Genomic DNA, 27,926 nt, shown 5'->3' on the forward strand with positions numbered 1-27,926 from the left:
TCTTCAAATTCGATTACCAACATTGCGTGGTCTGAAAAGCCATTATGCAAAAATGTATGCAAAAAGTTTTGATGGAAAAATTTTAATAACCTAGAAGCTAAAAAAAAATCTATACAAGAAAAGGATCTACGTCTGCCCGACCAACAAGTAAATTCTGTTTTTTGTGGGAATTTTAATCGCCATGGGTCACAAAGATCTAATAAGGCTATATTCTTCATCATAGACCTTCTTGACTTTGGTTTACATTGTTTCTTCAAGGCACCAGTGGAGTCTAGTTTTATATCCACAAGAATATTAAAATCTCCACCTATAACTAAATCCCCCTGAACCATCAACAATGACTGGAATAACTCCTCATAAATGGGGGCACGATCCTCCACTGGGGCATAAAAAGAAACAAAAGTAACTGGTCTATTCCTGTCTTTTATTACACACGTGACCCAGCACCACCGCCCTTCCCCTCCGTCTTCAGACTGAATAATCTCTACGTCTAAATTTCGATCTGAAAAAGCGCGACCCCCCTTTGAGATTCTTGTGCGCAAGAAAACCCGCGATATAAGGACCAAGTTTTAAACATAGAAAAGGAGTTAATTTTATCCGCGGGAATATGAGTTTCTTGCAACATCACAACTGCTGGGCACTCTGTTTTAATCCATAGCTCAATAGCTCGCATTTTATTCTTATTATTCAGCCCATTAACATTGAAGGAAATCACTCTCAGCCCCCCCATAAACATATATTTAAATCATTGAAAAACCAAAAATTACCAACACATTTTTCTATCACATTCAACAAGAACTCCGATTTTCCATATTTTCCCCCCACCATCACCACACTGACCCTCCTCCCTCAGCCCCAAACCAACAAGAACTTAATTTTTCCATTTTCCCCCACCACCCACCCCATCCCTCCACCCGGGTGCTCCCCCCCTACACCTAGCCCAGTGGCCCTGTACTTCACCTTCGCCTCTCTCCCACGCTGGCCACATGGCACTAACCCTTCTCATAAAGGCGCCTAAGTGTTGCGCCCCTGTTCCCATGACCCCCCCAGTTCCTCAACTGCACCCCCCTCCCCCAAATAATTAATATCCAAATTTGCCGAAGGCAAAAAAAAAGAAAAAAGAGAAACCTCCAATGACCATCTGACCAAATCAAATCACAATCAAACATTATCCTATCCCTGGACCAACTGATCAAGCATCTCACGTGCCTCATCAACATCTGTAAACAGATACAATTTGCCCTTAATCAAAACTTTTAATTTTGATTGCTGTGCAATCGAAGCTTGGGCACCTTTGTCCTTAAATAGCTGGAGAATCTTTACAAAGTCTTTTCTCCGTCTGGCGGCAGCAGCCGACATGTCGGAGAAAATCCGGCACTTAGTAGTAGGATTAACATGAAATTGTCTTTGCTTGAAGGCCTGTGATAGGATTATTTCTTTAACACGAACGTCAGCAAAGTTGACAATAATAGTCCGAGGAAACGGAGAATTAGGAAATGGACGAGCTGGAACTCGATGCGCCCGTGTGATTGTAAAGTCTCCCTTAAACTCAGGAACGACCTCGCGGGAAAAAAAAAGAAGTGATCCATTGCGTCATATCAGACCCCTCAATATTCTCAGGTACGCCCACTATTCGAAGGTTTGACCTTCTATTGTAATTTTCTAACTCATCCAATTTAACTTCAAAAGCCTTCGAAGATTTGGAAACACTGGCCATCTCTTTTTGCATGATGGTTAAATTGTCCTCCACCCCCGAAATTATGGTCTCAGATTCTTGCAGTCGATTTGAAAATGAAGCCATCGAATCTTCAATTTTGTCCAGACGCTTACAAATCACCTCCATTTCCGTCTTTTGAAATTGCTTCATCTCTCTTATCTCTTGCAGAATCAAATTCAGCATGTCCTTTACTGAAATCTGAAAATCCCCAGTAGTCTCAGTATCCAACCCCATAATCGGACTCTGAGACAAGGAAGCAATCATAGAGGTGCAGCTAGAAAAAGTAGGAGGCTCTTTATCGCTAGGAGAAGTGGGTCTTATATTTAAAGGTGGGGGGTCTATTAACACTAGATCGCCAGTTGACTTCATTAATCCCACATTCCCGGAATTTTTCATAGGAGGAATGATTGTTGGAGAAGTTGCAAGGGCTGGAAGGGTTGGAACCCCTGGTAGCACTATACGAATTTCAGCTGTGTCGGCAGAAACATATGTTGCGCCCTTTCGCTCAAATAACGGGAATTGTTTAGAAGCCTTAAGAGCACGAACTGACGCAGCCTCTTTAGACGCCTGTAAGTCGAGTGAGGTCGCTGGAGTCAACCCCGGAGCCATTTTAGGTAATTTGACTTCTGAGCCCAATAAAACCATGTCCGTTCCCCCCATGGGCGACTCCAATACCTCCTGCCCCACACCAATAACAGATTTGCCAAGATTCTGTTGATGAGCCTGTATCGGGCTACCACCCGGGAGACCATCCTCGCCTTCTCCAGAGCTCTCAGAAATTTCAACAGAGGAAATTTCTCTCTCCGTGGCTGACCCAGCCCGCTTAGCCCTTTCTGAGTTCTCCTTTAGTTGCTGGCGTCGTATTTTCGCTTTGGCCCTGGCCATCAGTTGCTTTTCCATTATTAGAACTGAAAAAAAAAAGAAAATAGAAATAGTAGATGGCAGCGTAATATCCTTTCGCTGCTAAGTCTTAGACCTTGAATCCTCGGCACTAATAACAGCAGTCTTGTAAGTAAAAATAGATGCCCAAGAGAGTCCAGTTCTTCGAAAATGCTGGGACCGAGAGTCCAACCCACACAGCGGCTACAACACAGTACTAGAAGGCTGCAGCGGCGGGGCAGACCACTCTCACAGCTTAAACTGGGCCTCACACTGTCCGACTATGTAGAGTACCTGGTTGAAGTGAATAATCTTCACATTAAATTAAATCGAGTCAAATTAGTACTACCAACAATGGCGCCAAGAATGCTGGGACGTGTAGTCCTATGATATAGCCCAGACTGCGGCTACCACCAGAACTCCCAAAGGTAGCGGCAATTTCTTAGCTGAAGTCCAGTACAATCTGTGTGAACAGGCACACAGTAAAGAGAAGAAAAGGACTGGTGGCAGCAACAGAGCAGCAGATATCGCTCACCAGGTCGCCGAGGTCACCGAAAACTGCTGAAAACTGCCTGCTCCCAGCAAAGCTCAGCAGCTCTCCCAAACAATGTGATTCATAGCGTTATCCAAATCGCAGTGCTGCAACTTCAACCCGGAGCTTCAAAACATCACCAAAGCGCGTCCTCTGGCCGCCGCAACCGCCGCCATCAGCCACAGCCAAACGAGAGGAGAGGGAGGGGCTAGGAACCAGGTGCAGGTGCTGCGTGGAGGCGTGGAACTCCACCGTAGCACTTTGGAATTCCTTCACAAATGATTCGTTTAATTCAGAATTTGTACACGGGTGCTAAAGCCAATATAGTTATTAATTCTGTTATGGTCGGTACAGTAGCGGTCCAACGGGGCACCAGGCAGGGTTGCCCCTTGTCCCCCATTCTTTTTGCTTTTTTCATTGAACCGTTAGCTACAGCAATTCGTCAGTCTGGGAATATTCCTTCTCCGATCTCTTCTATGGCAAAAAATTAAATTGTATGCCGATGATATTATGTTGTTGATTAAGACGGATATTCAATCTCAAACTGCTGTTTTGCAGCTTTTTGACGAATTCGAAGCTTTGGGAGGTTACAGAATTAATTTTAAAAAAAATGAAATTTTAGTCTGTGGTGGGGGGGAGGTGGATTTACATGTTGATTTATTGGGCTGTATTAATTCAAGACCGAAGAGGTATCTGGGAGTTATGTTTTCTACTTGTGTTTCCGAGTTAGCTATGTTGAACTTTGATCCTCTTTTACGCAAGGTTCAGTCCTTGTTTATTAAATGGGATTTATTGCCATTCTCCATTTTGGGGCGGGTGGCACTTATAAAAATGTCTATTCTCCCACTTTTTAATTTTTTATTTTCTGCTATTCCTTGTTTCTTGCCCAGTGGCTTTTTTTCTAAGGTAGAATCGTTATTTTCAGGGTTTATATGGGCAAAAAAAAGTCCCAGGATAGCAATAGGGACTCTTTACGCAGAAACTGAATTGGGCGGTTTATCCGTACCTAATATGAGAGATTATTATAGCGCATATTTTGCACAATATTTAGAGCAGTTTAAATCTGGAATGCAGAGTCCAAACGTCTTTATTAACTTTTTTTTTGACCAAATTTGTCATGAAGCCCAGATCCCATTTCCGCTGCATATTCCTATATCACCGAAACTTACTCGATACAAGATGATGCTCTGGTTTTTTAAGCGTCGCGACGTTTTTCTGAAAAGATATTCTCTCCCTCAGTTTAATATTAGAACTCCCTTAAGGAATGCTTTAATTTTTTGGGGGATGGAAATTGGAGTTGATACTATACTACAATGGGAACGATCTGGGTTTTACACTCTTGCAGATTTTTTAAGGGAGGGGGTATGGTTGTTACCAGGAGAGATGCAGTTATTAATCCCGGGAAATTTCTTGCTATTAGGTTCCTATGCTTCGATCTTTAAGATGCTGGAACAAGTGGAGCCAAGACTTATTGATTCCTCTAGTCAGTTATGGGATGATTTGTTTTTGATTCCTCGGATGAGGAAGCCAGGGGCATGGAAACGTTGCTTAGCTCAACATAATGAAGTAGATCTGAGTCAGAAAGCCATTAAAAAATGGCAAGAACAGGACAATCACGTACTCACTATAAATACCTGGAAAATCTTAAATAAGTTGAATTTTAGTGTTCTTCGAGGATCTAATTGGAGAAGAATGGTATTCTTTAGTAAATGGCTCCTGTATCGTACTCCTGCTACTATTACGAAAATGTACGCTAATACTAGTGCCACCTGTTTTAGATGTCAGCAATATTCTCCTGCTAACTGGTCTCATATTACAGCTTACTGTTTTAAAATTTTATCTTTTTGGAATGAGATTTTCGAATATTTGCAGAAGTATTGTGGGATCCAAATTACTTACAACGTTAAATTAGTACTGTATGGATATGATTCTGATTCCGGTCTGACAGAACAGATGGTTAAACTATTGTTTATTGCAATGGCAGTGGCAAGGTCTCTGGTGCTCCAGAACTGGAAGTCAATTCAAATTCCCTTGTTTAATGTGTGGCTTCAAAAAATGAGGATTGTCAGAAAGAGTGAATTGCGATATGCACAGCGAATTGGTGGGACGAAGAAGTTTGACAAAATTTGGAGTTCTTACTTTGAGTAATGTTGGACTCTTGTATCCTGTGAATAATTGTTCTTATGTACTTTTATTTTTGGCTGCCAATTTGTTATTGTCACATTGAAATTATGATACAAGAACTTAAATAAAAAAATTAGAAAAAAAAAAGAGAAAGAGCAGACTTCTGGGAGTGGGATGAGGCAGACCTTTGAATAAAAGGAGTGGTGCTTGTGGTACCACATGCGGTAGAGGACTCAGTCATGCAGCTCCAACAACAATGAACACTGCCTCCTTTATGGGAAAAAACTATTTCTCTTTAAGTTTTCCTGAACAAAAGGGCACCACAGAGGCTGATCGCTTGTGATGAAGAATGGAATGTACTGCCACAAAGACTATATATGTATAGAGATCCAGACTCACCAGTAATTGTGCAAAAGCCAAAAATGCAATCTTTTTGAGTACTCCCTGCTGGTCACTGAAACCACACACAATATTACACTTTGGCACATTCTAATTGCAGTGTGTGTGTTCAGAAATAAAATTAATGGCCACATTTAGAGTTTGGTGGTCTGGTACTGGTCAAAACGTGATGGATATCCTGTCTGCCTTATTACAAGTGGATATAATGCACGTCAAATACGGTGGGCAGAGTACCCATTTGCCAAACTCTAAATCAGGCCCTAAGCTTCGAATCATTTCACTTATATAATCATTTGCCTGGGAAACCAAGGCACACTTTTCATCTACCTTAATGACTTTCAATGGTTACTCTACAGATAAAGCTCAATGTAACACACTCTACATTGAAATAACCATGTAAAGCCACCCTTACTACCCTAAAAACCAATTCTCGTAATGAAACTTTCTTCATTCATTTAGTAACTAATATTTCCATAATCCTGATGCATTTTGGGTCGAAACCCTTCTTCAGGGGAATGAAGAAAGTTTCATTACGAGAATTATTTTGAAGCCAATCACACAAATGTATAAGTCTACATGTGAAATACAACATTGAGATCAATAAAAAGAAGATTCATAAACCACGATTATCTGTCACTGGAAGACTTGAATTGTTGTTTACTTTACAGAAAGGGCAGGAGTCCCTAAGGAGTGCAAAGTGGGGACGCTGTTCACGGTTTATACAGTGCTTTGTTCCCTAATATTACAATGTAATATTCCCTTATAACTACAAATTAAGCAAAGCTTACTAGTTACTAACAGAAGACAACTCAGGTGAGACACTAGCCAATGCTTCTGTAGCTCTGCCAATGTATCTTATGGCACAGTTGAGTCACTCAAGTTCATTTTGCCGCCTAGTAATTGTGTCAGGCTATAGTCAGCCCCTGCAAATTTCTTGGCCCAGTCCATGAGAACATTCACAAACAGCATAGGATGAATATTTCAGATTACTCTATTCTGAGCCCTTGGTGTTGCAACTTGTGAGGTGTTGATAAGCAGAGCAAAATGGTAGGAGCAGTACAGTGTTCACCAGCAGTTTAGGTCAGAACTCAGACCTGAACAATGGAGTAGATCAACCATTCTCATTCAACCAGTCTAGTTCTTGTGACTGGCTCCCCGGCACCTATTTAATGCAACCTGCACAGCGGACGCGTGCAGCGGGTGCGCTGAAGGTGCGCCAAAGGCAAGGCTGTCTGCCCACATCCGTGTCCGAACTGCGGCCAGCGCCAGCTACTCTTGTCAAATAGCAGGGGGTAACACTAGAACGTGGTCAAGAAAAGCACTTATATCGTTAAAGGACAATCCATGCCCAGGTAATCCATGTGCTAACTGGGAGGGGGGGTGTTTCACAGATTACCACTGCCCAGAGTGCAGTTTTGAATGTAACACTCCCCTTGACTTCGGGGGGTAACCAGAGCATTCACTAAGTGGACCGGTAAGATTGACATGAAGGTAAAAGCATGTTTGATCAACTGCAGATCCCCTCCTAAACATGCTGCTGATATCTATCTGGGTGGCTCTGCTGGATAAATCTTGGGGCGTAATGTTCCTAACTGAAACCTGGATTAAGAGGATTCTAACCTTGACCTGACCTATTACCCCCCCCCCGGTTTCCGAATTATCTGCACAAATCGAAGTGGTGAGAGAATGGGGGGGGCCTATTATTTTAAAGGACACCTGGGAGATTTCCACCTCGAAATTGAACATTGACGGCCTAAATTTGTGTATTAAGATCCTTCTGGCCTGCTCCTTTGCTGAGCTATTATTGTATAGGCCACCAGACTGTTCTCATGCTCTTACACCAGAGCTGTGCAACACCATTGCCCAGCTGTCCCTGTACTACGCCAACTTCACTGTCCTAGGATAATTTAACTTGCATGTCGATGACCTGTGTTGCAGCCAGGCCATTAATTTAATCCCAATGCTTTCTGGTGTCAAATTTACTCAGTTTGTTACGTCCCCCACCCACAGTGGAAGACATACTTTGGACCTAATCTTTTCTAATATTCAAAATCTGGTTGTAGCGGTCCCCTTACGACTAGTATGGACGGACCATTTCTTTGTTTCTTTTTCTATTGACTGGTAGGCCAAGCTTTTACCTTGCGGTAGGCAAAGCGAGTTAAAAAGAAACTGGAAAAAGGTAAATATAGAGGCACTTAGATTAACCTTACAGGCTACGAAGCCTCAGTTGTCGGAGGACCCCGACAGAAATGCCTCCTGCTTTAACTTGTGGATCATAACCACTCTAGATACAGTGGCCTCACTTAGATCTGTCACCTCCGTGAGAGCTGTTCATCCCACTCCCTGGTTCTCAAATGAATTAAAAATAGAAAAGAGTAGAAGTAAAAGATTAGAGCGCTGTTAGAGGAAAGACAACAACGCAGCTGCAAAGGTCACTTACAAGGAGGCTCTGAAACAGCTACACAAGTCTATGCGGAGGGAGAGGAGAGATCACTTGACCCACCGCATTGCGAGGTCAGGAAACTCAACCAAAGAAATATTTAAGATTGCCAGGTCTTTCACCAACCCCGCGGAATCAGGGAGTTTCATCCACTCTTTCCCGGCCCCCTGTGCAAGCCTGTCAGACTTCTTTGAGGAAAACATTAAAAAACTATACTCCTCATTTCTAGCAATGGCAAAAGAAGGGACGAAACAGCACCTTAGTGTGATTACCACCTTAGACTCCTTCACCACGTTTCGCCCTATTATAACAAAGGAATCATTGGCCGAACTGCAGAAATGCAAGTCAGGCTCTCCTGGATATCCATGGCCCCCTTAGTTCTTTAGATCCTGGGCCACCATATTAAACCCAGTCCTGAACTTGATTTGGAATTCTTCACTGAAGGAGGGCATTTTTCCAGCCTCCTAGAAGCAGGCCTTCTTACTGCTGCTACTGAAGAAGCCTAATGCTGATCCAGAAGTACTAAGTACTTTTCGACCAATCTCACTTCTCCGGGCACTGGCTAAGATGCTGGAGAAGCTAGCCCAGAGACAGCTAGTATATTTCATTGAGACAAACGGCCTCCTACATGATACTCAATCGGGCTTTCGTACTGGATATAATACGGAAACAGCAATGATTGAAGTGGCCGAGTCAGTGAGGATGTCTGTCGATAGTGGCGCCTCCGCTATGCTAGTGTTGTTAGACCTATCGGAAGCATTCCACATAGTCTCACACTCAATCTTGCTGGATAGACTCCATCAGGCCGGTATTCAAAGAATGGCTCTTCCCTGTATCCAATCGTATCTTGAGGATTGTGCACAACAGGTGTTCTTTCACCCTTTTATATCTACACAAAAAACTTTAGTTTGCGGAGTGCCCCATGGCTCGGCTCTAAGTTTGCTGCTTTTTAACAAATACTTGGCACCTTTGTCAGCGCTCATTCTAGAAAGTGGGGTGAAAACGGTTTCCCACGCTGACGATACCCAACGGGTGTTCTTTCAAAGAACACTGTGCTGACATCTTTCATAGCTTTAAAGAATGCCTGGCAAACCTCTCCAGCTGGAGGAATAATAACTGCCTGAAATTAAATGCAGATAAGAAGGAAGTGCTGCTGTTTGGCCAACTATCCCCTCCAGCACCCTGCCTCTGGTGGCCCACTGTGATGGGTCCTATGCTGATTCCAACAGAGTCAGCCAAAAACCTTGGTTTTGGGTGGGATACGGATTTATCCTTTTCTGCTCTGGTACGTCAGATCTCGTCAACATGCTTTGGGAGGCTATTTTGCATTAGGAAATTTCTCCACCTGCTCCCTGAGGAGAGCCACAGCATAAAAGTCCATGCATTAGTGAATTCCCAGTTGGACTATGCCAACAGCTTGCATCTGGGGTTACCCGCCTATCTGATACATAGATTACAGATGCTTCAAAACAACGTAGCTAGGTTGATTTGCCAAATACCTTTTCAGCAGCATATATCCCCCCATTTGAAACACTTACATTGGCTCCCTGTAGCCAGGAGAATTGAATCCAAGTCCTTGATCTAGGCCTTTCGAATAAGGGATGACAGAGGTCCTGAGTACCTTAAGAACCAGCTCAGGCCATATCATCAGGAACGGATGCTAAGATCTAACCACCACCAGCTGCTTTGCGTCCCTCGCTACGCTAAGTTGTGCCAAGGTGGTAGATCTTTCTCGGTGAGGAGGACAAGACTGTGGAATGCTCTACCAGCATGCTTGCGTCAACTTGACTCGGAACTCGAGTTTAGGAAGGCCTTAAAAATGTGGCTTTTCAAGCAGGGATAATACATATCATTTGTGTGCTCGCTGCTGTAGTCTGCGCAGCGCCTGGAAACCTCTGTTTGAGGTAGCTGTGCACTTTAGAAATGCTTTATTATTATTGTTATTATGATTATTATTATTATTTTGCCGCCTAGTAATGGTGTCAAGCTATAGTCATCAGCCCTTGCAAATGCCTTGACCCAGTCCAAACAGCATAGGATGAAGATACCAGATTTCTCTATTCTGAGCCCTTTGGTGTTGCAGCTTGTGAGGTGCTTGATAAGCAGAGCAAAATGGTAGGAGCACTGCAGTGTTCACCTACAGTTTAGGTCAGAACTCAGACCTGAACAATGGAGTAGATCAACCATGCTCCTCCTCACGGTTTCAACAGAGCTGCCAGCAGGAACCCAAATGGACATTTCATCAATGAATTGTGTCTGCCCTACCCGAGTCTGGTGACATTTCCAGTACACCATGAGATCATATATGTCCATTATGTCGGAACTTAGGCAAGTCCCAAATCCAAAGTCAGGAAGGCCACCTGGTTCACCACCGACCTCCAAGAAGCCAGACGCACCTGCAGATGTCTCGAAAAGAACTGGAGGAAGAGCAAAATGCCAGAAGACCGTATCACCTACAAAGACAGAACACCACCAACGCATCAGATCCACCAAAAAGACCTTCATCCAGAACAAGATCCTCGCAAACTCCAGCAACTCCTAACAACTCTTCAGCGTCATCCAGGAATTCACCAAACCCCCCAGCGAAACCACGGACATCACCTCTTCCCAGGACCTTTGCAACAAGCTTGGATCCTACTTCCATCTGAAAATCAAGGACCTCGACGACCACTTCAAACGACCAGACACCAGACCCAGAAACCCCACCCGCGCCAGCAACGTCAGCCAGCCCACCATCACCTCCTGGATACCAGTCACCACCGAAGACACTACTGCAACCATGGAAGGCATCCATTCAAGAGCCCCCACAGACCCCTGGCAGTCGTACATCTTCCACCTTGCAGCCATCGCCATAGCTCCGGGAAGTACGACGCACCATCAACGTCACCCTCAAGACCGGCATCTTTCCAGACGACTTGAAATGTGCAGAAGTCAGACCCCTCCTCAAGAAGCCCTCAGCAGATCCCATGGACCTCAAGAACTACCGACCCATCTCCCTCCTCCCTTTCACGGCCAATGGCCCTCCTCGCCGCCATCGTCAGACAGCACGGACTCAGCATCATATCCTATGCAGACGACACCCAGCTCATCCTCTCCCTCACCAAGGATCCCATCACCACCAGACTCAGTTTCCAGGAAGGTATGAAGGACGTCGCATCCTGGATGAGCAGCAGCTGACTGAAACTCAACGCAGAGAAGACAGAGGTCCTCGTCCTTGCATCCTCCCCTCGGCATGGGAAAAAACCTGGAGGCCCACCACCCTCTGGAGCCCTCCCCCCAACAGACCACGCCCGAAACCTCAGCATCATACTCGACTCCTCCCTCTCAATGACCCGCCAGGTCAATGCCATCACCTCCAGCTGCTTCAACACCCTCCGCATCCTCAAAAGACCTTCAAATGGATCCCTGAATCGAGAAAGATAGTCACCCACGCACTCATAACTAGCAGACTGGACTACAGAAACGCTCTCTACGCCGGTATCAAGTCTCTGCTCCACAAACTCCAGACCATACAGGACACTGTTGCCAGACTGGTCCTCCACATCCCTCGACACGAACACATCACCCAACACCTGCGGAACCTCCACGGGTTCCCTGTCGAGAAGAGAGGCACCTTCAAGACACTCACCCACACCTACAAATGCCTCCACAACACCGGACCCCAATACCTCAACGTACCCAAGAGAAACCTCCGATCCGCCGACCTCGCCCTCGCCGAAATCCCGTGCATCCACAGAGCCAAAACAGGCGGAAGAGCCTTCTCCTACGTAACGGCCAAGACCTGGAATGAGCTCCCGATCGACATCAGATGCTCCCCCTCCCTGAACATCTTCAGGAAGGCACTCAAGACCTGGCTCTTCGACTGAACGGAGCTGTTACCCTCCACAGACAGACACCCACCCACCCCACCCCCCAGTGCCTTGAAACCCTCACGGGTAAGTAGTGCGCTTACAATTCCCCTGATTGATTGATTGAAAGTCCTGCTATCTGGCATACACCTCACCTTCTGCGGCATCTCAGAACAAAAGGAATGTTTCCTACTGATATTTAGCAATGTTGTAAGGTAGAGTTAGATCTACTTAAGAAAAGTATCTATGGCTTACTGAGTCATATGTTATTTAGATTTCTGAGTAACATCTTTGCAAGCCAGAAGGATGAAAAATTTGCCATTCTGGAATGTTGGTGACTATGTATTTAATTAATATGATCATCCAGATAGGAAATGCTTTCTAGTTGACGAGTTTGGGGGTCTAGAACGAGACTGAAAATCAAATGAATCTGGGCAAATCACTCAATCTCCATGTGCCTAAAATATGTGAAATGTAATGTGACTGTAAATGCATGGTATATCATTGTGCATTTTAAATGTATTAAACCTCACTTGATGTACAAAGTATTGCATTGGGTCCCAACTTCCCGATTAATGTACATGTCTCCATTGCACCTGCTAAGGTTCTGTTACATAACTAGCAATACAGGCATACCTACATACATGCATGTATATGCAGCTGTCACGGTAAGCAAGATGCAGGTGATAATGGCTACTGGAGGACTGCCCTCTAGTGGTTTCCTAGAGAGTAGGGTGTGTACCCCATACCACTACAAAGCAGTTACAAATTTGATTTTTGGGTATAGTTTCACTGACCCATTCCACCACAAACCAGCTTGTGCCCCACTATTCTGCCCTTTCTGGTATGACCACAAACTGGAGGTTCTTAGACTTCTCCCTGCACGTTTTGCTACCGCCTCAAGAATATTTGTTTGCAGGGTTAATTTGAGTGTGAGTTTCTACACATTAAGTATCTGATACCCCTTGTCTTAGGGCCAATACCCTTTTAAGATCCTATCAAATGAATATTACCATATGCCAGTACAGAGATAATACAGCTTTCGAAAGCGTAACATTTGTCTGCTATGTCCTTTAGTATGTCTGTCCAGTGTGATCAATATGCTATGGGGACTGCATCCCCAGGTTATGGCTTTAGTGTGCAGTTTTTAACTCGAGAATGTGTCCTTTTGGAATGAACAGCTAAATTTGTATGTTCGTAGTCAAAACAGGGTGGTTGTAGTGCATGTTTTCACCAAGCCTGTCTACCTGAGTGGAAAAGGGGTTCCCTGTTCTCATGCACCTGTTGGATGTGTCATGTGGAAAGCTGCTCACATGATCTGGCTGCCAAAGAGGAATATTCACAGTCCCAGACCAGAGGTTATCAATGCATACCGGCTACACAGCAGTGGTTGACTGCATGATGAAAATCCCTGCAGTGGAGCATGATAAAAAAAATCCAATGCCACCTTAGCTCCAAACTTCCCAGGGACACTCAACATGAAGTCCATGTTTTGTGTTCTTGGTGACTAAGAGTCACCTCCAGACTTCATGCCAGTGCACAGTGTCTACCCCCTGAACTTGTGGTACTTGCATTAATGACCTATTTGCCCCTGCACTGCCCACATCACCTCCATTTGGCAGGAAAGACCGAGTCTAAAGGTCCTGAATGGCAGTATACGGATGTCTGTACTCATACCTAGCTCTATGTGCACATCCCTTGTAACACTGCTCCTTGTCCATCTGGACTATCAATGTACAGAATCAAGATGAGGTGCCAAGAAAGTGAGATTTGAGAAACAGGTCACCCACTCAAGATTTATTTGAGTTGAACCTCGAATTATTGCAGGATTGATTCCATCACCCACTGAGGCTTATTTCACTAGTGTATGCCATTAACAGAGAGCCTTGCATCGTCACATCCATCCTACATGAACACCCTGCCCTAGATCAGAAATATAAAGGATCTTAATAAATGAGACTGAACTTACTCTGTTGAATGATTGTCTCATTAATAGTAACTAATCTGGTTTTAAATAAACAATCACAGCAAATTATGAATTTAGAAAACACTCATGTTTATATGTGTGGGGTCAGATGGTTACAACATTTCTCTGGGTAGTCTTCTGGATAAGAGAACACTTGCTGAGAACGCCAGGGCATGTATCAGGACGAGAGTGGGTGGCATTTGCTACGACCATTTGTGTCTCTATTCCATTGATTATTGCTCTTGCTTAACTTTTTCTTGAAATCTAGGTTTTGAATATTTGATCAATAAAGGGGCATATACTATGTGCTGCAAAGGACACATACTATCAAGTGCAAGACATTGGCCATGTGTACCCATGAGCCCAGCATAAAGTGTTGGAGACCAGTTTGACTGACATGAGTTGCCATCTGTGAACAGTATGGACACAACTGCAACACTGTCTGGGAAACGAGCACTAACTTATCTGAGAACATGCCAGAGGATTACAAGGCATATTGATAAGGACATCTACCCTATACAGACATTCATAATTTATAACACTTTCAGAAGGAGAAACAGATGATGTAATGTAAGCAAGCAGAAGTGGTCCAATCACTTCGTTAAGAAAGTTGGTAGTAACTATGGGCAGTCTAATCTTGAGAGGAGGTAAACAAGTATCAAACAATCATCAATGGTGAGGTGAGCCCAGCAAACATAGGAGTGAGAAGGCCTGCAATTCTTTGGATCATGCCTAATAAACACAACAATGTGCATCCTTGGGGGAGTTGGCCATGATTGTTTGAATTAGTTTTGGCAGAAGCATGTTGGGGATAGCAAAGGGCACATTCATATGACTTATTGATATGGGGTCTGTGCCATGACAGTTGCATAACGCTTGGTCTTTTCGGATGCATGTTAATTTGTGGCGAGTGATTGTTTGATAGGTGACCTTAAATGGAATGGGAAACATTCTGGGAGATATGGGACTTGGAGTTTGTGAAAGTATAGAAATTGAAGTGACAAGGCTGGTTACCTGTGTATCAAGCAAAAACACTTGAGTTTAGAAATAGTTGAGGATAATAAGGGAGAAACATGATACATAAATATAGACAACTAACAATTGACTGGGCCATTATCTAATGCCTCAGTGATTTTACAGGACTGAAAAGCGGACAACGTGGCAATGTGGAGAAGTACTACAAGACCTGTACCCAATATAAAGTCAAGAAGAATCAAACTAAGAAGGGCGCTTAGATGAACCACCTGTAAAGCAGTGGGCCTAGGAATCTAGTGTACATGGACTTCTTTTACCTAATGCCAAATAGGAAAGGAATTGAGAAGATAGTGTGACCCAGACCATTTCTGCGTGTCCAAGGATTTCCCTATAAAGACCAGATGGCTTCGACTGTGGTTGCAATCCTCTGAAAGAAGTTTATTGTACACTAATGGTGGCAAGACTGCCGTTCCTCAAAGAGCAGCAGTATAAGAGTTCTAGTATGGATTTTTTGTTGAACGGGACAGAGTGTAAGACAATGAGGATACGACACAAAGTTGCTTGGCACAAAAGCAGTTAGGCTTAACTTTGAGGCAATGTGTAAAGCATTTATGCAGCACTTGAAACAGTAATAAAGTGAAAACACAACACAAAAAAACAAAAAAATAGAGTAAAATGTAATAAATAATTAGACATCTTAACAACAAAAATCCAATCAGTAGAACCGGACATGTGCAATTTTAAATATTTAGGTGGAAATAGCTCCAAAATGACCAAAGCCCCACTTACAACTATATTGTCATGTGAGACCGGGTGAAGGTCACAAGTTCAGGCAGACCAAGATGAAACATGGGCTAGATACAGGGACCAGTTTAGTCCAGCTGAAAGAGTTACCTTCAAAGCCCAGCGAGAAGAGGTCTGTTTGCTGTGGAAGGGGCCACGAGAAGCAGGGAGAGTGTTGCAGATTGTTGTTGATATAGCGCAAAGAGCAGGCCGGGTGTCACGGACGGTGGATTTTGTAGTATCAAGATTTTGTCCGGAGTTACGAACGGTTATTGCGGGAGTGTCGCATTGGAGGTCACTGGGAACTGTTGATGCTGTGGTGCAAAGCGCATATGCTGCGCTGCTGGGTGTTGTTAGTTATCGCTGTGACACAGAGTGAGGTTTGCCAAAACTTTGCATTGGTGGGGGTCGCGGGTAGCAAGCTCTTGGCACGAACCGGCCTGTTTGCGTTCGCAAAGAGCCCAAAAACTTCAGGAGAGCTCAAGTGAGGCCACAGCAAGGGTACAGGACCTAAGGGGCACCACATGGGAGTAAGGAACTCACTCCAGCAAAGGCCAGCAGGGCTCTGGCAGGTCCAGGCAGCAGGTCAGCTGGAAAGTTGCAGGGAGGCTCTGGAGCTTGTTATGACCCTGTAGCTCAGATAATGAGGTCAGTTGGCTGACCCTTGGAGTCACTTCATTCTGGGATCAAGGGTGTAGGTCCAGTCTTCCTTCTCAGCATGTTTGGCAGAAGGAAACAGAGCAGCAGTGTAGTAAAGCAGCAGAATAGCCGTCCTTCTACCAGCAAAGCAGTCTTTCTTCTGTAGCATCAACAGGTCCAGGGGTGGACTGAAGAGTTGGGTCTGAGGGTCCAATATTTATATCTGGTGGCCACTTTGAAATAGGAAAGGTTTCTAGAGAATTCCCTTTGAAGTCCGCGAGAGTCCCTGCCTCCCCTGTGCTGCCTCCAAGTTGGCTGCATAAACAATGCAGAGGTGACAAGTCCTTTGTGTGAAGGCACGCTACAGCTTATTTAGTTGCAAGTGAGGCTGTGCCCAGCTCCGCCTCCCCATCCTGCCAGTTGATGGCACATCCAGGTACACCTAATTTCTCTATTGTGTGGCTGTCTGAGAGGAATAAACATAGTCCAACTGCCAACTATACCAGTCATGTGACCAAGAAACAGGCTGCAGGCATCAAATGGTCAGGACAAGAAAATGTAAACTTTTTAAAAGTGTCATTTTCAAAACTGTAACTTTACCATTAAAGAGGATTTTTTATTACAATCTCTCAGACACCAAACATGACATTCCAATCTGCTCCTAATAAATTATCAATTATCAATCAGGGAATTGTCTTACTTATTAAATACAATAAGGTAACCCAATGTTATCCTATGGGAGAGGTAGGCCTCACAGTAGTGAAAAGCAAATGTAGGAGTTTCCCACGACCAGGAAATGTAAAACATAAAAGTACATGTCCAACTTTTCAATTCAATTATCTTTATTTCGGCGTTGCACCATAAAAGATAAACAAATAAATGTCTAAAACATAATACAATGCATATGATAAAGCATGTACTTATTAATTAAAAAGTAATAAAACAGACTGATTAAAATGGCTACCGCCAAAAACGGATAAAATTAATAAATTTAAGGGTTCCTCTCTCAACCCATCCATCAGTATACACTGGGCAAATAACATGACATTGCATACTATAGAGGTCATTAATCCATTACAAAAGAGAAGAAGTTAAGAGAAAAAAGTTTCAGCTAGTTTCTCATTGTTAATTAACAATGTACAATGCTACAACATAGTACTATGCCCAACCATTTAGATGCTATATAATTTTATCTATCGGTATCTAGCAAAACATATTTGCATCTAACACATGACATTGCAAATAGATACTTTGAAACTGCAAATACTATGTTTCTGCTACTATGCGTCTCCACAGGCTGTGCAGTCCAAAGGTTTCAACTTTTCAAATACACTGTACTGGCTGCTGTAGGACCTATTCTAAGGAGTGACTTCTATATATTGAAAAGGGAGGTTGGGCAATGGCAGGCCTGGGAGATGTTTAAAGGGCTAGTTAAGTGGGTGGAACAATAAGTGCTGCAGGCCAAGCAGCAGAATTTAATTTACAGGTCTTTGGTAGATGTAGAACCACTTTACTAGGAACTTGCAGGCAAATTAAATATGCCAATTGGGAGTACGTCAATGCACAAGCACTTTAGCACTGGTTAACCGTGGTAAAGTGTGCATAGTCCTAAAGCCAGCAAAAATGAAGTCAACAAAAACAGGAGGCTAGAAGGCAAAAGGTTGGGGGAAAACCACACCATGGATGTCAGGTCCAACAGATACATGAATCAATGTGTGTTATGTGTACAATGTATACAGTGTTTTGAATATTGTTTGCAGTGCAATAGAAGAGGCTCTCTTAGAGGCCAATTGCAAGTAGCAGTGTGGGTTGGGAGAATTACCAGGGTCGGTTTAACCGATTCAGTCTAACAACTCATATCCGTTACTACATTATTTCTAGGCCGAGAGCAGACACTAACATGCATGAACCAGAATTACCAGACGATTTATTACATTATTCCTCCTCCTTTGAACAGGAGGAATTTCATTGCAGAGACAGAGGAGGAGATACCAGGAGTACATCTGCACCCAGTGTACTCATAATCGGGTGGGCCGGTACCCCGTACCATAGACATATTGCTCCACCTAATTCCGAATCAATCACTAGGTTGTAATGACACACCGCACCTACCCACTAACAGTTTTTGCATTGTTTTATAAAATATTCTAATTAAACTGCTTATTTTTCATAATTCTTTCTGAGAAGTTGATAAATGTAGAAAACACAGGCTATCCTTTCGGCATTGTTGCTTATCTAAGGCCCTTTATGCTATATGTTGATATTTCTATTGGCCCATTGATTGTTACTGTGGAATATTCAATCATTACATTTGTATAACTAATAAATCCTGAGGGAACAGTGCCTGTGTACATAGTTCACAGCACTGTTTTACTAACCATTGCCTGTACACAGGTATTGACAATTAATTATGTTGGTTTGTTTCCTACATTCTTTCTCCATTTAGTTTGGCTTTAGAGGGGTTGCCTTCCCTTTTTAAGTGTCTGCTGAATCCTTTTTCCACAAGCAGTCCATCACATTTTAGTGGCATTATCTTTGGTAGTGATGAACACCCTTATGCATTTAACACCAGAGTCCAAGCTGTCACCTGGAGGTTGGCACGGTGTAAACTCCTGCTTGCTCCTGTGCACCCTGGAACCTATATAACCTGGCACACTAGTATAAAGAACCCAGACTTGTACCTCATTTTTTACTTCACGCGCAATAGGTCCAAACCGTGCTGCTATGCACTTATACATAGTGAACTTAGTATTAACAAAAATGAATACTGTTGAAATCAGAATGTAGACATAGTTTCCATTTTTTATGGTTCACCTACTAGAATGTCCAAACTATCTAGTGGCGAAAGAGCCATTGTTAACACACAATGGGCTTAGAGCACATGCCCATTGCTTAAAAATTGGTTTGATTTAGTGCAACTCTCATTAGCTTGCTTTTTACTTGTTACTTTGTGTGGGCTTGTCTTCCTCTTCTGCCTTTGTCCAAGCCCTGGATTATAACCTCTTTACTTGAGCCTTTCTTCTGCTTTTCATGTTTAGGAACTATTTTTTTCTTTTTGGCTAAGCACCTCATGAGAGTACATGTATCTTCCAGTTGTCTCTCTCGTATACTTCTCTTTCCCCTGCAGCCCCTCATGTAGCACTCTCTCACCTATCTGCTTGTCCATGCTCCTAAATGCTGAAGATGCCCTCATGGGATTCTCCGTCCACATTGCTTTCTCCTTCGAGTGTTGCTTTTCCCCGCCCACTCCCAGATGCTAACCCCACCCACCTGATCTTCAGTGCTTCCCTCTCACACCCTCCCACACTCTGTTGCTACCCCACCCGCGGTCTGTTTTTTATTTATTTAATTTTTGCAGAGTATCAGCAAGTCTGCTTTAAAAGTGCTTTTGCACTACTTCTATTTCGTTTTTATTTACCGTTTTTTCTCAAATCTGTACATAAAAAAATGACGCCTGTGTATTTTTGTAGGCGCTAGTGCCAACAGAGCATGCATGCGCCTACAAAATGATGCAGATTCGTCATCACGTCTTTTCATTCTTCTTACTTTTAAAAAATGTTAGCCATGCTGCACAGTATCTGGCCAATGCAGCATGATTCAAGGACTTGGCAAGGCCAGTAAGTCTTCAAGGCGAGACATATTGGCTTTGCCACTGAATGTTTTGATTTGAGTACATTCAATACCTTATCTCCACCTATCAACAGCAAACAGTAAAACACTCACTGAGATTCTCTTATTTCAAACATAGTTTATGAGATCATGGAATCCCTCCTCCCCCGCTAATCTTTACAGTCAATACTAAACATCGTTGTTGTCCATTAAACAATCTACCCATGATAATGTGTAAGATTACCAAGACATGCATACCAGACAACATTTTCGATAAAAGCAAACACACCTTTGCTTCAAGTCGGTCTCTCTCTTCTTTAGCCAGCCGCTCCCTTTCCAGCCGTTCAGCCTCTAACTTCTCAGCAAGCAAGCGAGCCTCCTCTAGGATGAAAATGATGTTATTTAATGCAAAGACAATGACTCCACATGGCTAAAACATCCAAGAACTGATTATAAAAAGGAGGTTGCTCGCTAGTGAATAACCTGGAAAACAATGTAAGAATTCTAAGCTACTTAGGTTACTCCCAGGCTTTTTGCTTTCAGATATTATGAATCTTTGTCCACCTAAACAGTTCTCATCTCCATGACATTATCGATCATATTGGCCTTACCTGCATGTGTACAGGATCAACCCTGTCTTGTGAAGTAGGCATTTTGGTTATGAAGCCGGGAGTTTGTGGCCAGGGCCGGACTGGGAACCACAACCGGCCCTGGCAACGTGCTCGGCCGGCCCCCTCCCCCTCCCCCCCCAGGAGAAGGGGGGGGGGTTGTGCTGCCGAGCTCTTTGCCAGGGTTTTCAGCCGATTTTTGTTACAGGGCCGATTTTGCAGCTATGCTGCAAAAACGGCCCTGTAACAAAAAACGGCCCCCAGGGGCCCAAAACCGGCCCCCACCCGTGCGGCGCACCGGGGGATTGCCCGGTGCCCGCTACGGCCAGTCCGGCCCTGTTTGTGGCTATCCTCCCACCCACTCGGATGTTGTCTCATGTGTTTTTTGACAAACAAGCATCTGTCGTCTTTTAAAGGCATTTGCAGGGCGCAGGGCCAAGCTATCAAAGATGGCATATGCAAACTTGCGGGGCTCCAATCGCCTCCACCACAAGTCCCAGGACTTTGTTCTAAATGTGACTTTAAGAATTTCCATCTTAGAACTGTGATTGAGGAGGCGTCGCCTGGGGCGTCAAGATGGCGGTTGCACTCTAAGAGTGCTCCGGACCCCCTTCGTCATCCGCCCGTTAGCAGCTGCCATTAGATCCCTCCACCTACCCTCACCAGCACTGCTCCAATCCCTTTTGCGGGCTGATCGAAGCCTCCGCTGCGTCGGGGTGATCCCCTTCCTCCAGCAGCCTCGAGAACTCAAAATGGCGGCCTCCTCGGCGTTCTGTCTCTGGGCCTGATACCTCTGCCCTGACGGTCCGCTGCCCGGCTCCCCCCTGTCGCTGCGGGGTGGTGGCTGCGCCCGGCCAAGGTCCGCCTGCTTTCCCCCACCGCCCGAGACTTACCCTGTGGCTTCATCTCAGTGCCAGAGTCTGCCCTCGAAGCACTGTTGCTGGACGCCGCGTTGGGGGACCCGCCTCCCGTGCAGAAGGAGCCAGAAGCGAGCACAACCCGGCCGCGCCGGGGCCTTTATCCTGACTCCTGCGTCTGCCTGCTGTCTTCGGAGGGGCTCGGCCCGGACCTTCTTTGCGAACACCAGCCCGGTGAGTGGGGAACTGCCGAGTTCGACTGCGCTGTCGGGCAGCGGCGCGGGGGTCAGGACCCCCTCCAAACCTGGCACACACAATCTCCTCGACCCCATGAACTGCTGACCCACCCCCTGGGGCTGGAGGAGGGGAGGTAATCCTGGCCTGTCGGGGGCTGCATCCCGACCCCCTAATGGTGCGGCCTGCCGGACCGAGAGGGGAGGCACTGACTTTGGGTCCTTGGGGTGGCTCTCGGATCACCGAAGGACCCCTCTCCCGGGCAACTCCCTGCCGCAAACACCGCTGCTGTGCGGACGCTTGATCTGGCCCAGTCCGGGCCCTCCTGCCCTCCTCGGTCCGCGACGGTGCTGCGGCCTCATCTCCACCTCCCGGAGTGGCTGGCCTTTGGGGACGTCGGGGGCTCCTTTGTGGCCTCCGCCAAAAGACCTTCGGTGAGTGGGGTCAAGGATTGGGGATCGGCTACCGTATCGGGTGGCGGTGTGGAGGGGCGATGTTGGCGCTCCCGCCCCCCCTCTCCCTCCTTCATTGACTTAACCCTCCTCCTCCACACGCCACACATCTCATCCGGGGGAGCCATCCTGGGATTGTCGGCCTGTGAGTGCGGAGTGTGAGTCTGGCCACCCCTGCCCTGTGCCGGGCCCCGCCGGCAGAGAGATCCACCGCAGAACTCAGCCCACCCTTGACCTCCTCCACAGGCCCGAGCTACCTCCACAGATGTGGGATTGATCCCGGCCGTCACTGACGGGTGGTGCGGGGCCCGGTTATCGGCCTCCCCCTATCACCGTCTACCCGCCTCGACCGGATACCTTCCTGTGGCCCATTGCTTGGGGCCCGCTGTTCGTCCTTGGCCGCCTTCATCAAGTGGTGCCGGACCCGGTGCGCTGTGGGCTCGGGGTGGCATGCTTGGATCTCAGCTGACAACGCTGTGGAGTGGCGGGCTGCCTTCCTGGACCCCTGCCTCACCAGCCCATTGCCATCCACATTGAGACGGGGAGGTGTCGCTATCCTTTTATTGATCGTTGCAGTGGACGGGGACGAGACGGGACGGGGGTCCCCGGATTCTTGCTGATTGACCCCGGAGGCTTGGGGGAACCGGAGAGGATTGGCCTTGGCGCCTGGGCCCGAGTATTGATGGTCTGGGTGTTGGCCTCTCCCCTTTCTGGGATTGTTGACTGCCTCCCCCACCCGATCAGCGGTAGGGGCTTCTTTCCTCGGCGAAGATGGGCAGGGACCGTGCTCCGAAGACACCTGCCCCACAGACCCAAACCAAAATGGACCAATACACCACAACGACCGAGACCCCGGAGGAGAGGCGTCAAATACCCCTGCCCCCGCTGGGGAAGACCACTCCACCATCCTCCAGGCAATTGGAGCCTGGCAGGCCTCGGTGGAAAATGAGATTGGCGAGGTGAGGGTGGACATGGCCCTTATTCATCAGAACCTGCGTAACGCCACAGCCCGGATTTCGGAGGCGGAATCACGCATCTCCACGGCCGAGGATGACATAGGCCAACTTAAGACCCAGGTGGCCCGGCTCCAGACTCAGACCTTGGAACTTCACCGCAGGGCCGAAGATGCCGAAAACAGGTCAAGAAGGAATAACCTACGCCTTATAGGATTTCCTGAGGGGGTTGAACAGGGTCGAGTGAACACATTCATGGAGACCTGGGTGAGATCCTGGATGCCCAAGGAGTCCCTCTCTTTCCATGGTTCGCGGTCGAGCGCGCCCATCGCTCCCTGGCTCCCCGGCCTCCCCATGGGTCTCCACCCCGGCCCATCATCATGAGGGTCCTCAACTTCCGGGACAGGGATGTTATCCTTAAGGCGGCAAGGACACAGGGTCCGGTGACTTCAGTAGGGTCTCCTCTTTCCGGCCCGACTCAGTCGATTTTCAGGACAAAACCTTTTTTTCGATACCCCCCAAATGGCCTGGACTTGGCTCACAGAGGAACGCCCTCTCCGGACTCGTCCCGCCTCTCCTCCGGCTCGCCAGGAGCCTACGCAACTTCAGCCAACCCTTCTCAAGCCGCTGTGACGCCATACTCGGTCCCGCAGGAAGGATGATCAATGTGGCGGGGCCTCACAGTCACCAGAGGCAGTGTCCCAATTGCTCATTACCTCTGCCTTACCTCGTATATCTGGGACTCTCAGCCTGACTGGTTCCTTGATCGATCTGAGCCGGGTCCCGGACCCCTCAGAGACATTGCGCCCTGCCATATCTGACTCTGACTTGTCTATGAGCCCTGCGCTTCGAGGATCCGAGGAGGATGACGGAGTCTGACCCCTGAGGCTCAGCGGATTGGGGTCCACAAACTGCTTCTTAATTTTTCTTTCGGCTGTTCACATTTGTATATCCGTCTATATGGAGGGGTCCATCTCCGCCACAACCATGCTCTGCTAATCGTTTTAGATTAGCGCTCAGACTTGTTTGTATCTTGTTTGGTTGAATTCCTTTTTGGGGCGACAAATGCTTCCATTCCAGAAGTGTAAGGTGGGGGGTGTTGGGGGATAGGGGGAGTGGGAGGACCGTTGCCTCCCGACTGTTTGTTGATTTTGGCCTCGTTCGGGCCAGCGTTTTTCGTTCTTCATGGCAGCTCACTGTGCACACACGCCACTACTAAGGACATGAGACTTATCGTAACACACAAGCTCTACCCCTGTACTCAGGCTGTGAGATGCTACCTCCCTTGGGTCCCGGGTCTTCCCGCGCTGGTCCACATACACACCACCCAGTCATGTGATGTCGACTCTTCCTAGGCCTCTCCACATTTTGTCATGGAACGTCAATGGCCTTTTAGACCGTATAAAACGAACCGCAGTTCTTCGTAGTGCCCAACGCCAAGCGCCCGATATTCTCTTTCTACAAGAAACGCACCTTCTGGGAACTCACTGCACCTTCCTTGCCCGATATGGGTTTGATAGGGTCTGGCATTCTGGTTTAACACGGGCTCTCGAGGAGTGGCCATACTGATTCGCAAAGGTCTTCCCTTCACTGTGATACATGTAGAGACGGACACTCAGGGGCGCTATGTGGCCCTAACCGGTAGGATTGAGGGACATCTTGTTAACCTCCTGTGTGCATACATTCCCCCTGCCACAAGGCCCTCTGCCCTCCGATGCCTCACACTACTGATCTTGACTTTCCCTCAGGGTCTGACGGTCATAGGGGGAGACTTCAACGCTGTTATGCAGCCTCTTCGCGACACGACAAGTGCTCCCTCAGCATCCCGCCTGCCTCTGCTAAGCGCCTCTCTGACTGGTCCTCTGCCCTAGGTCTCTGCCACGCCTGGAGGGTATTGAACCCCCGCAGAGAACAGTACACCCAAACTTTGGCGGGCCACCACACCCACTTCCGTATTGACTTGCTCCTGCTACCGGCCACCGATTGTCACTTGTTGTCTGGGGTTACTATCCTTCCCCGGGGTATTTCCGATCACTCCCCTGTCTCCCTTCATCTCGGGCGCCCTCCCAATGGGGTCTGCATGATTTGGCGGATGAACGCCTGGTTCCTGCAAGACGCGGAATAAGTCGAGACCCTCGGGCAAGAGCTGAAGCACTACTTTCTGGTCAACAAGGGATCAGTTCCCTCTCCAGGTACTCTGTGGGAGGCTGGCAAGGCTACTATACGGGGCATGGCCAGAGGCCTGGTCCACGCAAAGCGCATGGCCGAGACCGCCCGTCTGCTGCAGCTCGAGGCCCAAGCCACACAGTTGGAATCAGCCCAGGCTTCCGCCGACAGTGCTGGCTCCACCAGTCAGCTCGCACTGCTCCGTGAGGAGATCGGTCAGATCTCTCTAGAGTCAGCTAAGATGCTATGGCGTTCCTCGGTGGCGTGGGTGTAGGGCTGGGGCGATAAAAACGGGAAGTTACTCCACAATCTCATCTCTTATCCCAAAGCCAATCGTATAATCCCCGAGGTCTGTGATGCGGTCGGCGCTCATCATTTCACCTCACATGCCATTGTCCAAGCCTTTGCAGGCTATTATGCCCAACTCTATGCGGCCTGGCCTTCCGAGGCCTCCCTAGCCGCACTGCTGTCGGAGGCCGCGACTCAGCTGCCCCGTCTTCCCCAGGCAGTCTCGGAGACTCTGGATCTCCCCCTTACTCCGGAGGAGATACACAGGGCCATTTCACTCTTGCACTCCGGTAAGACGCCAGGGACGGATGGATACCCTCAAGAATATTACGCGACCTACCATGACATGTTGGTCCTGCACCTGGTAGATCTGTTCCAACATGTGGTGGACACGGTGTCCTTCCCCCCCCAAGACCGACGTGGCCACTATTGTGGTTCTTCCAAAGACACAACTGCCTTCCATCTCCTGCGGGGACTACAGCCCCATTTCCCTCATCAACACCGAGGTGAAAATCTTTGCCACTGCCTTAGCTCAACGCCTCCGCCCCCTCTTGCATGACTTGGTCCATACAGACCAACGTGGCTTCATGCCTGCCCATGGTACCCGGCATTGCATACGCCATCTTCACCTCACCCTCGCACACCGCCATCAGCTCACCCCGTATTTGGGCTTGCTTTTCATTGATTTTGAAAAAGCATTCGACACAGTTGACTGGAGCTATCTTGAAGATGTGCTGGAGGCGATGGGGTTTGGCCTCCCATTCAGGCGTTTCATCCGAGTTCTGTACTCTAGTCCTAAGGCTCGGGTCCTAATTAATGGCGTGCTCTCGGAGGCTTTCCCGATTCAGAGGGGCACCCGCCAAGGCTGTCCCCTCTCGGCGCTTTTATTTGCGCTAGCAATGGAGCCCTTGGCCTCTCTCGTGCGCAATGATCCCTGCATCCAGGAGTGGGCCTGGGACCCCTATCAGGTCGACAAGGTCGCCCTTTACGCCGACGACGTCCTCCTTTTTCTGGCGGATCCTGAGGAGTCCAGCCCACGGTGCTTGGAAGTCCTCCTCGCCTTTGAGCGAGTCTCTGGCCTGTGGCTCAACCCGGCGAAATCCACTCTAGTTCCTCTCCACCCATCATGTGCCTGTTTCGATTGACAAACCACCATTCCCCTGCGTAGGCAATCCTTCAAATACTTGGGAGTCTGGGTCACCTTGCTCCCAGAACTTGAATGGGCCCTCAAACTTAAGCCCCTGGTTACCAAGGCCAAGGCAGACCTCAAGCGATGGCAGTCCCTCCCTCTTAATCCCCTTGGCAGAAGTGTACTTTTTAAAATGATGGTTCACCCCCGCTTTTTATATATTTTTCAAAATAATACTTTTCACCTCCCGGGGAGTTGGTTCCGCAAAATTGATGGTCTCCTCAACCGGTTCTTATGGAGAGGCGGAAGGCCGCGTATGTCCCTGTCTCACTGTCAATAGCTGAGAGGGGCAGAATCCTAAATTTCATGTGCGATGCAGATATTACAGTTATATTCAAACAGGGAAGCTACACAGCTGTGTTACTCATATAGGCCCATAGCCTTATTTATTATTCATAATAAATAGCACATGACAATTCTGGTGACTCCCCTTTCCTATATACTCTCAGACGTTGTCCATTTTGACCTGTTTAGCTTCATCTGGGACAGACAACCATTTCATAATATAAGAAAGTCAACGTACCTCATCAAGAAAGCAACCAAAAAAAGCAGGCCTCTTGCTCTATTGCCACTGGGCGCTGAATAGGGTACATTGTGAATTCTTGAAAAAGGTGATGGTGAGGGTGGGGCTGGGTGACTACTGGACTCTAGTGATAATGGCCCCACATACAAGTCCTACGGCCAGGATCATGAAAATTGGATTTTCTGAGAGAAACTAACCTTTTGCCTGATGTCACTCTTGCTTTTCACGATTTCAATCGGGCTACTGGCAACTGCAATTTTAAAGACCGTAGACAAAAGGACTGGCCTTCTAGGGGGCAACACATAAAGTATCTCTGTTTGCAAATGCATATTGTTGTCTTTGATAGACGCCCCTGAACGTCAATCCCCCACTACTCGAACTACTTAACACATGTGGGGAACTCTCTGCATACAAATCAGCCCTGAGAAGGGGGAGCTACTACTAATTCAAAACGTCAAGTGAAGCAGAGAGTGCATTCAGAAATGAGGTCTCTGTTAAAACAGTGCCCATTCTTTGAAGTACCTGGAGATATACCTTACAAAACCCATCTCTGTTATTGTCAACATTAATGTTGCTCATTTAGTGCAGGACATTAACAAAGACCTGAGGAGGTGGAGACCCTTATACATTTTGTGGCAAAGCAGAATTGTTGTAATTAAGACCAGGACTATATCTAGAAGATGCCACTCTCCAAGAAATACAAAAAAGACTTTATAGGGCAAGAGAAAGCATCAAGAATCTCAAG

General features: G+C 46.9%; 1 protein-coding gene across 3 annotated transcripts in view; it reads right to left on the reverse strand.

The window, feature by feature from the left end:
• The window catches only part of DNAI7 (dynein axonemal intermediate chain 7), a 543,004-nt gene that overhangs the window by 419,540 nt on the left and 95,538 nt on the right, over window positions 1-27,926 (reverse strand). For all 3 annotated transcript variants that reach the window (XM_085652767.1, XM_085652765.1, XM_085652766.1), the window contains exon 3: window positions 20,201-20,292. In XM_085652767.1, the coding sequence (XP_085508893.1) occupies window positions 20,201-20,292 (92 nt within the window). The remainder of the gene's footprint in view (window positions 1-20,200; window positions 20,293-27,926) is intronic.

This window comes from Triturus cristatus, chromosome 4_1 (assembly GCF_964204655.1).
Source record: "Triturus cristatus chromosome 4_1, aTriCri1.1, whole genome shotgun sequence".
Taxonomy (NCBI): Eukaryota; Metazoa; Chordata; class Amphibia; order Caudata; family Salamandridae; genus Triturus; species Triturus cristatus.